Genomic DNA, 16,567 nt, shown 5'->3' on the forward strand with positions numbered 1-16,567 from the left:
AATAAGATGTCCTTGTGAAGGGGTCTCATAGTTATTGTCTTCGTGTCCCTGTGATTACATGATCACAATCTAGGCATTTGACAACTGGCTTGGATTTATTATGGTTGTCGATTCCACATTCATACGATCACATTTTATGGTTGTCACTGCCAACATCTGACACAAACAATGGGGAAATCAGAGATATGGTGGGATGCTGCAACCATTAGGATTTATATAACAGTAGCCGAGACTGCTACAACTGCCACTATAAATCAGGCACAGACATATGATGTTATGCTTTAAAGACTGTTGCTTAGCAACAGAGTTGCCCGTCCCAATTACCATTGTTAAGCTGTACCATAGTTCAGAATTAAATGATGTGGATGAGGCAGTTTTGTACATCACCAAAGCATGACTACCTGCCAGAGAGTTGCTAAACTGGAATACTAAATCACATTGAGAGAGAATTCTGGACCATTTGTAAATGCTGCAGACATCAGTAGTTTATTAGTATGTTTAGTCAAAACACATTCAAAAATGGAAACTTAAAAGTAAATATTTTCCACCTGCAACAATTAAACTAGGTTCTACTAGCATATAATGCTCAACACATTACAGCAATAAAGAGGGTAATTCCATTTGTTTGCATACCTATTAAAGCCAAAAGATGATTAAAGCAAGTTTGTTGACATAGGACTATAACAATAGCAATATTACCTATATCAACAAATCAGCAATAAAATAGGTCAAAGAGATCTGTTCTTTTCTTCTAGAGGTACATTTATTGAAAAGAGGGACAAGAACACTATGTATCCACTATTAAGTAGGTGAACAATCACCATGTAAACATCTGTGTATGCTTCCAATAGTTATTTCATGGCATTCAAAGAAGCAAACTGTAAAGCTCAATGGCTCGGTAGCTCCTCTAATTGTCATTACATTATTTATCATTATTCCATTAGTGCTGTTTGCCTTAACAGTTTTACAGAAGATGGTAGGGCAATATTATAGCACTAAAAAGCCAAATATAAATACTGAAACACTGGTACAGAACTGCCTGTTGAGAAAAGCAGTTTAAAAAAAGGTTTCGAATTCAACGTAGTTCATGGAGAAGCATTCAAGTACTACATATCCAGGTATCATCTGAAAATGAAACAATTCAGCACGGCCCCTCCCCTCACATAAACATGGAAATAGAGAAATGTACCCCAGAAAGTGTATGAAAATAGTGCAAGACTTACCATCAAACATGGAAGATCTCAATTTGGGGAGTAAAAAACAATATAAACTTACTCCACACCTCAACCTACAGGCAAAATTTTCCACATTTTTGGGAAACAACAAATGGTTAGTTTCACCAAATGCTTCTTGCATTACAGGTTTTTGTTACATCGTAGCATATGAGGTCTTCCATGTTTAGAGCAGTTCTGAACGGTCACAAGCTTTTATCTCCCCTCTTCAAGAATAAACCTGAGTGAGGGTTTGTTGAACTGTCTAGCATGAAGCTGGGGAGTTCTGTTCGCTACATCTGCGGTTTTCTGGAATGTGCTATCTATGCAAACAGGAACTGGAAACAGCAAACCTCTCACCCAAACGCAAGATGCTCCACCAAGTCCAAATACATAAGAAGAGATCTTCCCTCTATGTACAAATCTGAGCCTTGTAGGCAAAGTCACTTCAAAGTTTGTGCAAAATGGGTGATAGTTCAAAAATTGAAAGTAGCAAGTATTTGAGCGATTTCCCTGCTCTATGAAAATTGCAGTATCCTTGAGTGTAACAAGTTGTATGTTAAATATGTTATCTGGAGTACACTTAAAACAAACCCCCCCCCCACTTAATTAACTTTGGACTTGTCTATGCAAAAGGAATACTCAATTCCATAACCAAACTTCAATTTTTAAAAAGCATCTACCACTTAATACCTCTTTTGTTCAAAGGCTTCAAAAACTTAACTATAGAGCTAGGCAAGTAATATTCCAGTAGCCTTTACTGATTTAAAGATACTGCAATTTTATACAATGATTTTATAAACATTTTTACAGCTGTTAAAGTTTTGCAGCACAGCCATTCATACACTATACTGTACAAAATCACCAGCAAGACTGGAATGATGTATTTAATAGAAGGCACCATCATGCTTATTACATTACCAGAGACCTCAATACAGTAAAGACAATTTTTCACTGTACACTGCTTACAGAAAGGGAAAAGGTAAGAGGAGTGTGTTGAGCAATCAACCATCCCCGTTTACAGAGAGGCAGAAAGCTCATAAGACTTTTACAAAAGAAAAAACCTTTTTTTTTCTATTCAGGACTATGATTTTTGAAGTTTTACATTTGTGTTTACAGCTAAATGGTTTCCTTCTGGAACATATTTTTAGTCTTGTTAAGTTTACGTGTACATATATTGGTCACAGCAAGCAGAGCAGATGCCCGCATCGTTTCACAAGCTATTATTTTTCCTTGCTGCTTTCAGCAGATGTCAATGTAAGATGAGGCAGGTACCCATTAGTGCGTTTAAAGTTCACAAAACATGAGTTGTTTGGAATCAAGAGTTCTAAAAGAAAAAAAGAGGGGGGGGGCAAGCTTTTCCAATTCAAAGATTGCACTATTTGCATTTCCAACAGTAACACTTAAACAAAATGTGCAGCAGAAAGATTTTAACACATTGGAAAGACCTTAACTCAATTAGTCATACCCTCTGTCCTTTGTTGTTGCTGCAGAAAGTTTAAATGATCATTTCTCGGTCCCTAATCCCCAAGTCTAATTTATAAATTAACATTATGACTTGTCATGAAATTAGGAAAAGAATGTCCACCACAATTTACCTGGTGATCAAAGGATGTCGTTCACATCAAAGAAATGATAAAAAAAAAAGGCTATGTTACATTCCAAAGCCAGAAAATTAACAAAAATGCAAACATGACGAATAACGTATCACTGTCAAGACTGCCTGCCAACAATGGATCTTCAGCGACGTTGACCTGTGAATCGGCCTTCCATCTGCCCTGTTCCTCTTCCAGAGCCAAGCTTCTGGGCCATGGCTCCTCTCAGAGGTGGCCCTCTGCCTTCACGGTCTCGCATCATTCCACCACCCACCATGCCACGTGAACCCCCTCTGTCACTGCGTCGAATATCCTTGCGATCATCACCACCACCTCGAGTTTCTCTTTCACGAGCAGCTCTGGTCTTTTTTTCTTCTACGTTCAAACGCACCTCACCCCGGAACATTATAGGCTTTTAAATAGAGAGGGAAGAATGGTAATACCAAAAAGCTTAGTTAGTTGTATATCCAAAAGCCACAGGCCAATAATAGTTTATATGAAAAACATGTTCTAGCTCAAAATTTATCAATGCCATATTTAAACTTGAAACAATGGATCTAGGAAAACATTCACTCCATCCTGCAATCAATTATTTCTCAAGAATAGATATTTCAATTTCACTATTTTTTCTTCATCTAGAGAAATCTGCTAATAGAAGACCAATATAGGACTTGTAAACAAATTTCAGAACTGATTCAAACTAAATTCCCTATGGTAATCACTATCCAGTGACTATAGTCAAGTTACTTACTTTGGCCAATAAAATTTTCTGAACTGGTTCAGAGTCATCAAAAACCACAAAGCCAAAGTTTGGAAGTTTTCCTCCAACACCTTTTGTATTGATACGAAGTTCCACAACATTCCCAAAACCTGTAAAAGTATAACGTTGGTGATTAGGGAAAATGCATTTCATGGATTAGACAGAAATGACATGTTACTTATAGAAGCAGTTTAATATTTCAATTATAATAGGGCTTAAAAATCTCTCCACTAGGCTTCATAGCAAAATAAAAGAGAAATTACTTACTCATAAAGAATTCTTTCAGTTCATTTTCATCAATGTCATGTGGCAGATTGCCAACAAAGAGCTGGTGACTATCTGGATATCGAATTATTCGACGACTATCTGATTCATTTTGATCCATATCCCCCCGGCCTATGGTAATGAAAACATGAAAAATTAATGTAAAATCTTATCTTTTAACAAGCATACAAAATGGTAATTTTATATTTCAATCATATAATTCTTGTTTTAGACTCAAATATGTTTTAGAAAAACTTCCGAAAATCTCAAAAGAGAATAATAATGAAGATATAATTTTACTGGTTTCCTAATAAATTTAAATCTACCCAAAACAATTGCTCCACCAGCTATCAGCCCCTAGATCAGCATAGATTAACATCAGATCAATAATCAAGTAAGCAATATCCCAATCAAGAAACTGCCAAAGAAGCCAACATTAAACAGCTCAATCAACACTGACAGGGCAAGACACTAGAATATAAACTGATAGCTAACCCCAATTCTTGCTAGCACTGATGGTGTTACCTAGTTTGGATAATGAAACATCTGCAAGAAAACAAGCAAGCTCAGACCCCTCATTTCAACCCTGAGCTACAAATATTTTCCTTTATTGATAGCCAAAACAAGTATTGCCAAGGAATTCTATAAGCTTCTTTTTGTTCTACTTAATAATTGTATCTTGTAGATAGAATCAGCCATGAAATTACAAGAAATAAAATGCCACAGAAGAGGGGGAAAATCAGGAAAACTTTGGAAGAGGATTTATTTTCTTTTCGGCAGTAGAACACTACACATGCTCCCTCAAAGTAAGGGCTTATTACCATACATAAAACATATGTGGCTAAATCTTTTTGGTTACAAATAAACTTATGGGTGTGTAGAAAATATCTGGCTTTGTAGTTCCCAAGGACAATTACTAGTAGAATAGAAAAAAAATATGTTTAGCTCTTGAGAGCTGCTGCCTGTAAGTATAATGAGATGGACCAATAGACAAATCAGGAGACAAAATTTTATGCATATCTGCTTCAAACCTTATTGGCCATGATTCAAATAGCTACTTTAGCAGCAGCCAAACCTGACAGCCTGTAAAAAGTTTAGCTTCATTTATTCAAAATTGATTGATTTGCTTAAATACATTGTTAGTCTACTAAAGTTAAATAGGAAGTATAATTTATATACAAGGATATGAAGAATATAAATGAAAATGTTTGTCCAATTTCAGCCCAATTTCTATTTTTACAGGAATTATTTAGTTCTTATAACTGCGAGCTTAAAATTAAACATTTCTAATTTTTGGAGGGCCGAATAATGTTCACTGGAAATAATTAGGGAGGGTAGACCTTCATAATTCCTGTCCCTTTCATAACTTTCACTGCCAGAATCATGTAAAATCTAAAACAAAAATATTATATTTTTAACTGTAAAAGTTGTTGAACTCAGCTTTTTCTAAGCATATGGTGCATATAATCATTGTGAGCCTCCCCTGGTATTTTTTTATAAAAATGTTTTATACATATTCTGTAAAAATATGTTTAATAGACTTGCTTATTTTGTTATCAATGAAAAAAGCTATAAAGGTCATTAAAAAAGATACCTATCTAGCAGTGCAGCCTAATTTTTCTGATACAGAAAAATTCTTATGAACCTACAGTATATTTTATCTGCTATTAGAGATTTTTATTGCAGTTTTTACTTAGCCTCACAAGTTGCAGTTTACGCACTTTGATTACACAAAGGGCCATAAAACTATATTCCCTAATATTTCAACAACTGAATTGTTCTTTTCTCTTATATTTTTATCTCATTTTTATTATTTCTATGAATAGCAAGGTGATAAACATAACCAATACTCCTTCCTCCTCCTAGTTTCCTATTTTCTCCACAGCAACAACATGAAGTGAACTGGACTGATGACAGTGACTCACCCAGTGACTCAGCTGGCTTTCAGATCTAAGGCAGGACTAGATTTCTAGTCTGGCACCTTAACCAGTATACCAAATAGGGTCCTAACTGTTCCAGTAAACATAGATATAGTTACATGAATATATTTGTTCCATATATTTATGCAGAACAATTCTGTGCAGTTCATATAGCATTCATGTGATTTTCACTGTCAATTTCATTTGACATCTAATGCAAGTTTGTTACTCAGAAACAACATTATTTAAGGCTCTGTTCAGCTGTTGCATAAGATTATAAATCTGAACTATGTTCACAAAGGAAATTTTTAAAAGAGCCAAGGTGGCGCAGTGGTTAAATGCAGCACTGCAGGCTACTGCTAGATCAGCAGTTCAGCGGTTCAAATCTCACCGGCTCAGGGTTGACTCAGCCTTCCATCCTTCCGAGGTGGGTAAAATGAGGACCCAGATTGTTGGGGGCAATATGCTGACTCTCTGTAAACCGCTTAGAGAGGGCTGAAAGCCCTATGAAGCGGTATATAAGTCTACTGCTATTGCTATAACTCAAAAATTTATTATAGGTAGTCCTCATTATTGACCAAAACTGGGATTGGTAACTTGGTCATTAAGTAAAGCAGCTGCTAAATGAAACCACCAATATGCTTGTGTTCTTATTTCAGCTTTCCTTTGTTTTACAGATCTGAAAAGATTATTTTTTTCATTACTGTTGTAACTGTGAACTGTTGTTAAATGAAGCAATCACTAAACAAGGACTTCCTGAATTATCACAATATTTTTAAAAATCACTATATTGTTAGATTAGGGTCACTCAAGTTATGTTTACAAAAGGTTCATTTTGAAATGTTTTATGAATTAAATTTCATGGAACATCTGGCAAAATCAAGTTGTCATGAGTGCAAAGTGTTCTGGGGGAACTACAAACATGATGTAACACATATTAAACTTGGAATGCTTCCAAACGCATGAAACAAACCGTTTGATACTCAGAACACTGATTCTATCTTCAGATTCTAAGTTTCATAAAATTATAGATTGAAAGTAAAATTGAAAAGTGCTTTGCATAGCCCTATTTATTTTTCTTATCTAGCATACTTATTTACTTAATAATATTTTGTTTTATATTCTTTCATTCTAGCACATTTAATTCTCACCTAATCTCCAATGATCCATGAACAGTCCTTACCCCCCACCTAATTTTAAAAGCCCTACATGGTATTGGACCTGGGTACTTGAGAGACCGCCTCCTGCCGATTACCCCCCTACGACCTATTAGATCCCACAGACTAGGCCTCCTCCGAATTCCATCTGCCAGCCAGTGTCGGCTGGCAACTCCTCAGGGGAGGGCCTTCTCTGTGGCTGCTCTGGTTCTCTGGAACGATCTCCCCGTTGAGATCAGGACCCTCACCACCCTTCCGGCTTTCCGCAAAGCCACTAAGACCTGGTTGTTCCGGCAGGCCTGGGGCTGAAGAATCTTCCGGCCCCACTCGAATGTTGCGACTGTTGTTTATATTTTAATTTGTTTGTCTGTAATTGTTGTTATTTGTACCCCTTCCCCCATGGTTGTTCTCCGCCCTGAGTCTCTCGGGAATAGGGCGGCATACAAGTTGAATAAACCTAACCTAACCTAACCTAAAAGGTACTTCTATGTTGTTGTTGTTTTTTTACTTGCATGTATTCAGTCTATAATCTTTAAGTGAAAATTCATAACTTGATCTTCATGGAAATCTAGGAAATTCACAACGAATTGAAAGAATACCTGGCCTGGGTCCCCTTGATGGAAAACCTGGTCTCTCCCTTGGACGCTGTTCACGTACACGAGGTGATTGGGATTGGTTTTCGGATTTTGTTTCGATTCTTTGCTGAAAAAAAATATTAGAATTTAAGATAATAAAATTCAAAACATGAGCATTGTGTATTATGTGGTACTACAACCCCCCTATTAACTATTTATTCTACATTTTCAATACTTAGATGGTTTGTTGCTCTACAAGCTAAGAAAATCATAAACAAAATGCCTGATAACCCATGTCTAATGTATATTTTATTCATATTGATTGGAACTAAAATATTAGCCTTATGAGAAATTTTTACATTTTTCCCATTATTGCCCATTATTTTGCCCTATAGGCAAGTAGTTATGAAGTATTGCTTTCAGAAGAAAAATATTAATCATCCCGTACATGTACAAAATGGGTATATGAAGTATTTGGAATCATACATTTTTTTCAGTCCAGAGTGAAACTGAAACTTGTAAAAGCCAAATTATCTATCACAAAGGCAAGAAACCAATATAAAAATAGGAAGAAGCAATTACATTACACTAGAACCAAGTTAAAGCCAGTCAGAGGGAATGGGAAGATATTAAGGAGAAGAAATTTCAGAAGTTGGGAGTATTTTCTTTCTTATCCTCCTGCTAATAAATTTGGAATTTTATAGTTGCAAATACCTTCTTTCTAGAAATTCTGAAGTTGAGGAAGAGGAGGGATTTTTTTTTCTAATCTCATTGCAGATTATTTCTTCTCTTTTGGGATATTTACTTTAAACAATTAGACTCTAGATCAAGCAACTTGTATATCCTCAGGTCATCCAGGCATATTATTTGTTAAAAACAACTATATTTCCACCATGTATAATTACATTGCTCTTTGGTTACATTAATTTTCAGATTAATACATGAAATAACATACAAATAATTCTCAATTTACTACCATAGTGGAGCCTGCTATGATTATTGTAAAGCAAGTCACCACATGAGCAGATACATTTTTACTTTTATGACAATCATAAAGCAAATCCATTGTTTGCTATGGGCTGTTTCTGCTGAAAACTGGAAGTAAATGGAATGCTGGAATGGGATGCTTCAAATGACCATAAAAGCCTGTTTGTTGAGTGCTCAAAATGCAGTCATGCGATCGTGGGGCATGTGAGAAATGGACACTGGACCTTTGGTACCAGGTAGTAAGTAGCTTTTAGGTGGTCCCTTGGGGGTGGTGGAATAGGGAATGGTTCCATGTGAGTAGCAGGAAAGCATGCACGCAGCTCCATTTGCTCAAGCTGTGGGCACTTGCGCCTGCCACTTGTTCAAATGGAGCATATACACAGGTGTTTGCCTGCTGCTCATGCAAATGGGGATGCTTGCGCAAGGACGTTCACCTCTTCCATGGCCCAGTACCAAATGGCTCAAGGCCCAGTAGTGTGCTATGATGAGGAAGTTTGGGACACCTTATTATACATAATATTCAATACACACACACACACGTTTTAGATTAATTATAGATTATTTAGAGGTCAGAAAAATGTTGTTTACTATTAATCCCAAACCATAAAATCCTAAGTCATCAAACAGAATTAACTCATTGGTATAAACATTACCTGTAACATATAGTAGACAATCAGTAGTAATCTAAATTCTAATCTAGGTTTGTCAATGGCTACTTGTTTTTCTTTCTGAAAATGATCAAAAATGCAAACAAAGCCTTCTAACTCAGAACTAATTCCCTCCTGTACTAACATCATAAAAGAGACCTTATGCAAACTAGTTATTAGGGATGATTTTTTTTTAAAAAAACTTCATCTCTGTTGGTTGTGCTAAGACAGCATGATTGACGCAAAATCAGCTTAGCAGGGGCCTAATACTCAGTGTTTAAGTGCTGATTTTTAGGCCAGCACCCTAACTATTAGACCAAACTGTATCTTTTTATCAGGAAATTCTAATATTTTTTGTTGGAAAAATATACTATTAACTTCATTCACACAAACATTTCGCTTGCAGAGGATATGTAGAAAATACAGATTTTGCTTTGCTATTTCCAGAACTATTATAGGAAATAAACAGCAACAATGATATAAACCATAACTCTGTTTTTTCTAATAAGAAAAATATTTTTCAAATATTAAATATGAATATATGAAGATCAATATTTAGCCACAAATCTTTATTTAAGTATTTTGCTAAATAATCTGTTGGGAATTACTGTATGTGCACAGTTTTCTAACTTTCTTCAAATTGCTTGAGATATATTTAAAGATATGAGGAATTCTGAATTATGTAAATTGTTCCTGGAATATGTTAGCTAGATTTCTATTAAGGCAGTTTATTCCCTCCCTAATATTTCCAGATATCTTCCACTACTCTTTCACAAGCATTTTTGAAATGTTCACAATGACTGTGCTATCAGATCATTAGTGCAGCCTGCAAACAAATACAGGAGAGTCAGCTGTATATGAAAAATAATATAGCTTTGTTAATGAAAGCGTTTTCAGACATAAACAAGAAAATAATCTAAGGCATCCACAGATTGGTTACCTGTGAGGCTGGTGCTTTAACATGACTTGGAATTCCAGAAGAAGAAATAGTACCACTAGGAGGCAGGTTTTTACTGGTCACTGAAGCCCAGGAGAAAGCCTACGGGAAATGCAACAAACTTGGTCTACTGATTATGGCAGACTATTGGCATTCCTCAAGTAAAATCTGGTTTATGAAAACATTCCTGTTCTAATCCACAACTGACAAAATTAATTAGAACAATGTATTTTCAGTGTATTCACTGTGCAAGATAAACAAGCATCATTGTTAGGTTCATCACATAAGGTTACAAATGTTCTTACTAATATATGTTGATGTCAATTACTCAATTATTTTTATGATTTTTTAAGTAGTACAGACTTAATATTTGCACATTTAAAAATATAAAAATATAATGTGAAAAACACTTTCTCAATCTCTTATCTTCCTGAACTGAAAGCAAACAAAGTATCAGCACTCAATTAACGTAAGCAAAATTAATCAAGAGGTTTTTATCACTAACAGGAAACTTTAGAAAAGTATTAGGTATAGCTTGTTGTTAATACCTATACCCTTAGCATTTATACTATAAACAATTTATGAGCTGATGTTGCATTAAACAATCTACCAGAAGATGCTGTACCAGGGGAAAAAATGTATATCATCTAGAGCAATGTATTTCAAACTTGGCAACTTTAAGCTGCATGGACTTGAAGTCCATGCTTAAGATATTAAGCATAAAGTTGCCATGCTGAGAAGCACTTATCTAGGCTTACAAACTGTGACATGTCAAACTTTGAGGAATCTGTTGTGATACTCTGGCTTTGGAATATTCTTGCCTGAAGGTAAAGATAAACTATCTTTACCTATTTGATTGTTACTATCTGATTGTTACTACTATCTGATTGTTACTACTAAATGAAAACCTTTCTTTTTACCCTTGCACTTTTGACTTCATGTCCACAGTTAATTTTACCTCTTAAGTGCCTTTGTTAGTGTCACATTCATTATTTCATTGTTTATTGCGTTTGCACCGGTTTGGCTTTTCCTCCCCAAACTATTACCCAACCAAAGATAATCTGGAGAATGAGTAGCACCAAAAATAATTTAAACGAATACATTTAAACAACAGTACTATTAATTATCTTCAACCAAATGTGAAATCTGAATTAGAAGAGATCCTGAGCTAATATTAAAGTTAACTTTGATTAACGTAAGAATCAATAAAGGTAGCTAAATTCAATAATAGAAAGTTGTATTCACCCTACACTCCTGATGTTTTATCTTTCTTTAAGATGGCAACAATATTATGTTCTGTAGCAGACAAAAATATAGCATGTAATCTTCAATTACCAAAACCAAGATGCACATATTTAAGAATTTAAGGACTGTGTACAAAGTTCTTAAAGTTTTCCTGCAGACTGCACAGCCAAACAAAGTACTATTACTACCATTACAAACCAGATATTACAAACTATTACTCAACAAGAAGAGATTACTATTAGGACTGGATTATTTCAGACTAAATTAGTTAAAAATATGAAGTAATTATGATGATAATAAAAGCACATAATAGTATCCTAGGGTGTGTCAAATTATTCAACTTTCAATTTTAAACATTGGAGTGCTCAAAAATTGTGATATGCCTTGGGGATTATAAATATATTTTGATTACTTTAATATAATTTAGATGAGCTTGATAAATAGCTACATAAATATCATAACTTTTTAACATTTTTGTTTGTTTCATTTCACAGGTTCAGCTGTCTTTCTTTTTTTGTTTGACATTATTTTGTCTGAGAGTATTAATACTGCTGGCCTTGTTTCCTGTGAGTGTAATAACTGATATGTAATGGCTTCTAAAAAAAAGAACAAGACTGGAACATTCACTCAAATGAGCACACTAATTGGGACTGGCAGGGTTTTGTTGCCATCTGAACTCCCAATACGGTGATACATTCGCAGATCTGGCCTACTGTTAAGAGAACAAAGTAGTGATGACGCTAGAACCTATCCAGCAGCTAGTCTTATAAGAAACATATATTAAAAGTGCTTGAAAAGTGGGAATAGTGAACAATTCTTTTGTGTCCCCGGTTGAAAATTCATGAGTGACAATCTTGACAAGAACCAAGAGAGCTGGGATCAAGCCAAAAACATATTTCTTGGTAGAGGAAACTAGATGTAAAAGAGACTTTCACTATGAAACTTGACAAATTGTTTGACATCCTCAACTACAAATGTCAAATTGTTCTCTGTGCTGAATTTGGCTCTCTTGCTGGCTGCAAAAAAACTCACATTAACTGAACCCGCCTTAAGGAGATGAAGATAACACTGAAGGAATTTGCTTTTGTTTAAGGTCAAAGAGACAAGATGGGTTCTGTTGGATCATACCGGATTGGTTGCCAGATGTGCCCAAGCAGAAATGACTAATCAAAAGGCAAAAGTGGCAAGACGATGAGAGTGGAAGATATTTTTTATCATTTCACTCCAGAAAGGCTCAAAAACAAGAAAACCTGCTCAAGTGATTGCAAATAATCTGGGGTATTTCAAGAAAAAGAAAATTATTGACAAAATCTTAAAGGCCATTGGAGGAAATTCTACAAATTTTAATAATGGCTGTGAAAGTGGTAACATGCACTGGGGGTATAGATCAAGCTTGACTGGAATTTGATCTGGTTGGTGTGTGCACACCACACAAATGAGTTACCCCATGATACGTAATCACAAAATTGGATGGGAAAACTTTTTCTAACAAATGAGCAATTAAAATTGGCAACATGCTAGGCACTGCAACAGAACTTGACATTGATCCTTCATTCACCAGAATTTCAATTGGTGAGCCTCTCATTCCTCTCATTTTACTAAGCGACAGTGTTGTAAAGAATCTCTCTACTGATCAAATATATGGATATAGGATCACACAGGCAATAAGAACAGGAAAATTTTCCACAGAACTGGCTCTTTTGGAAATTGGCCCTACAAAACCTTCATGTTTGTTGACAACTGCAAATAGGTTTTGTCAAATATCGGTTTGAAAACATGGCTTTAAAGGCAAAACTCTTCAAAACCTAAGAATGATAGTGGAATACATTGTTGGTGTGTACTACTCTTGCTGTTTCGACATCTAAGTAAAATATTCCTGGATTGAAGGCCTGTGTTGTTCCAACTGCAGCAAGTCAAACTGCAAAAGAAGGCTGCAGTACATGCTGTTTAGCCAACAATTTAGCACTCAGCATGGTACACTTTCAATGAAATGATAATCCAGACACTCTTGTCTTCAGATGATATTCAAGAAAGAGCTGGTATGCAAAAGATCATTGACTTGAGGGATGCAGACAATAACGCGCTGGGAGATTCTTTTTCCTGTACATGCAGGAAAAACATCTTTAATCAATGTGAAAGCATCCACTCTGATGGACCTGACTAACTGGAGGTGTATATGAGCCACTTTGCCATGCAAATGGACTACAACGGAAATAAAGATGTTCATTGATGAATTAATGCAAGTATCACAGTGGCCCTGTCATGCCAAATGTATATACGAGAAAGTGAACGTTATATCAGGGGCCAAGAAGCAAGTCGTCGGCTGATATCAAAGAACGAATCAAAACAAAATTTGATAAAACTTGCTTAAACTTGTTTGTAACTTAGATAATTGCTTTCTGATAATAGTTTATGGTTGCAGAAGGCTAAGCTTAGCTAATATTTTTGAGTAATTTTTAGAAGATAAAGTTAACAGTATTTGGGTTACAAGAGACTTTTGTGGTACATGATCGGACGTGGATTTACCATACCAAGCTAAACATTGTGCAATTTTAAAAATAACAGCAGATTTGAATTCTTGGTGTAAAAACACATTTTTCTGGGGGGAGGGGGGATGCTAAAAAATTTCACCCAATTAAATGATATGCCTTAACATAATACTACATTCTAACAATACTAAATAATACTCCACATACTTATGAACCTCTATCAATTATATGTATGTACCTCTTGGATTTAGACAGTATGTAATTATAATCTCTGTTTGTACATGCTGGACAACTGCAATATAGCTGACAAACACTGAATTATCAATGTAAGCTACATTCTCTTTAGATTTATATGTGATTATAAATATTTAGAGCACCCTCATAATCAAGAGTTTTCTATCAGGTTCCATTTAATTACACAAACCATATTGACTTAACCAACCTTTGGTGGTTCTTGTGGTAGAGAAACAGTTTCTACAGGAGGTGGGGATGGAGATTTTACTTCTAGTTCTTCAAGGTTTTTTTCTTCCACTTCGGTTTTCAGTTCTTCAGTTTTTGATTCAGATTCTAACTCTGGTTCAGGCTCATGAGAAGGCTCTTCCAATGTTTCTTCTATTCCATTTCTGGAATAATCAGATATTTCAATGTTTCTATTAATGTAAAATTAGTATTATCCAATTTTCAGGGGGGAAAATACTACAATTTACTATACAATTCTGTATTTTTGGGAGTATAAGACACACCTTTTTTCCACAAAAAAAGAGGCTGAAAATCTGGGTGCATCTTACACATCAAATACAGCATTTTTTGCCTCCTGAAGCCCCGCCTCCTTCACCAAAATGGACATGCATAGCCTTATGGAGGCTTTCAGAGTGCTCCTGGGGGCTGGGGAGGGCAGAAATGAGCAAAAAATGGGCTGTTTATTGCCCTCCCAGCCCCAGGCAGCATTCTATATGCCTCCATAAGGCTATGCATGCAATTTCTTTTGACAAAAAATGGGCCTGTTTTTGCAAAAAAGGGGCTGTTTTTTGCTCATTTTTGCCCCCCCCCTCCCAGAAGCACTCTGCAAGCCCCCTCAAGGCTATTCATGCCTTTTTTTGGGGGGGGGGGGGACAGGACTATTTTCATGAAAAACAGGTCTTTTTAGGGAGGTTTGCAGAGTGCAAAAACTTTCCCCCCCCTTTTTGGAAAGCTTTTTAACTGATTGATGACAATTACATTGATCAAGTGCAGAAACACCTACCTATCTACTGTATTTCTCTATTTCTCTCTTTCTATCCCTCTACCTACCTACACATTCTCTCTCTCTTCCTACTTACCTACTGTATTTCTCTCTCTCCATTTCTCTCTCTGTCCCTTTATCTACCTACCTACTCTCTCTCTCCCCCTACCTACCTACTGTATTTCTCTATTTCTCTCTCTATCCCTCTACCTACCTACACACTCTCTCTCCCTACCTACCTACTGTATTTCTCTCTCTCTTTCTCTCTATCCCTTTCTCTCCCTACCTATCTAACTACTCTTTCTCCCTACCTATCTACTGTATTTCTTTCTCTCTATCCCTCTACCTACCAACCCACCTACTCTCTTCTATTTCTCTCCCTCTCCCTCTACCTACCTATCTACCTACCTACTCTCTCTCTCTCTCTCTCTCCCTTTATCTACCTTCCTATCTACTCTCTCTCTCCCTACCTACCTACTGTATTTCTCTCTTTCTCTCCCTCTCTATCCCTCTATCTACTTTTTTTTAATTTGCCTCTTCAAAACCTTGGTGTGTCCTATACTCCAGTGCGTCTTATACTCCAAAAATATGGTATGCATCTTATGCATCATTTAACATTAAGTTTTAGTTGAACTCCTTTTATTGATGCCCAATTTAAACACCTTTTTTTAAAAAAGCTGCAGAGGTCATTAGTATTTGAGACAGATGGACTGTTAACTTTTATGTTGTTCTCTTTTCAGGAAACATTTTTCTTCTGAGGAGAGGCCGCCTGTCAGGCCTGCAGTCATATTCCTTTTAAGGATCTTTGGCCTGCCACACATTTTCTCTCTTTCTTTACTATGCTGTTCCATTAGTGGGGAATTGGGAGGTGGGTAGGAGTAGAATGTTTTTTTTTTTCAAAATAAAAAAAATCCTTTCTAGAAATCAAGGTCATTATTTGCCTCTGCACCTCTGCATCTGACTGGAACTAGATGGGTGGAAATGCCAGCGTGGCAGAGGAAGATTGGACCATGTGATGGACTTGTGGGTGTGGGAACAAGTTCATGAACTTTCAACTGGGTGGAAACCCAGGAAGCCTTCAGATGTTTATCTTATTAAATTGGAACTTTGATGAAAGTTATGTCTTGAACTCTGATTTAATTCTGGATGATATTTGGAATGCTGACATGGACACTTCTAGATTTTTATATGAGAAAGTGACTATCATAATGAATCTGGCCATTCAGAAAACATATTCCACCCTTTCCAGCCACCCAGAAGGTGTTCTGCCTTTTTCTGGGCAGGTCCATTTACTCCATAACACTGAGCTGCAGACAGAATACAGGTAGCCCTCAACTTATAACAATTTGTTTAGAAACTGTTTTAAGTTAAAACAATATATTAACAATAAGCCAAGTAGAAAAGGAAGTTGGCTGGGTCTAAGGGCATCTCACAGGGCACATTACTCTTATATTGGGGATCTAGGCTATCACAAAGCAAAACAAGCAAGCATACAAACATACATAATTATCTTTTGTACATTTAGAAAACCTGTCAGGAAAATGCACCTCAAATGGTTT

The 16,567-nt window shown here is 36.0% G+C and overlaps 1 protein-coding gene across 4 annotated transcripts in view; it reads right to left on the bottom strand.

Annotated features, from left to right (window-relative positions):
- Positions 1 to 467: 467 nt before the first annotated feature.
- Positions 468 to 16,567, bottom strand: part of G3BP2 (G3BP stress granule assembly factor 2) — a 44,349-nt gene continuing 28,249 nt past the window's right edge. For 3 of the 4 annotated variants that reach the window (XM_087713343.1, XM_087713344.1, XM_014068192.2), the window contains exons 7-12: positions 14,229 to 14,409; positions 10,056 to 10,154; positions 7,506 to 7,608; positions 3,834 to 3,962; positions 3,558 to 3,676; positions 2,083 to 3,218 (exon numbers count right to left, since the gene is read on the bottom strand). In XM_087713343.1, coding sequence (XP_087569469.1) covers positions 2,952 to 3,218; positions 3,558 to 3,676; positions 3,834 to 3,962; positions 7,506 to 7,608; positions 10,056 to 10,154; positions 14,229 to 14,409 — 898 coding nt within the window. In that variant the 3' untranslated portion in view covers positions 2,083 to 2,951. Of the gene's footprint in view, positions 3,219 to 3,557; positions 3,677 to 3,833; positions 3,963 to 7,505; positions 7,609 to 10,055; positions 10,155 to 14,228; positions 14,410 to 16,567 lie in introns of all 4 variants that reach the window. The other variant, XM_087713345.1, reaches the window with a different exon arrangement.

The sequence above is a fragment of the Thamnophis sirtalis genome, unplaced genomic scaffold (genome assembly GCF_051295495.1).
Source record: "Thamnophis sirtalis isolate CommonGarterSnake01/CBP01778 unplaced genomic scaffold, rThaSir2_p1.2 scaffold_4, whole genome shotgun sequence".
Taxonomy (NCBI): domain Eukaryota; kingdom Metazoa; phylum Chordata; class Lepidosauria; order Squamata; family Natricidae; genus Thamnophis; species Thamnophis sirtalis.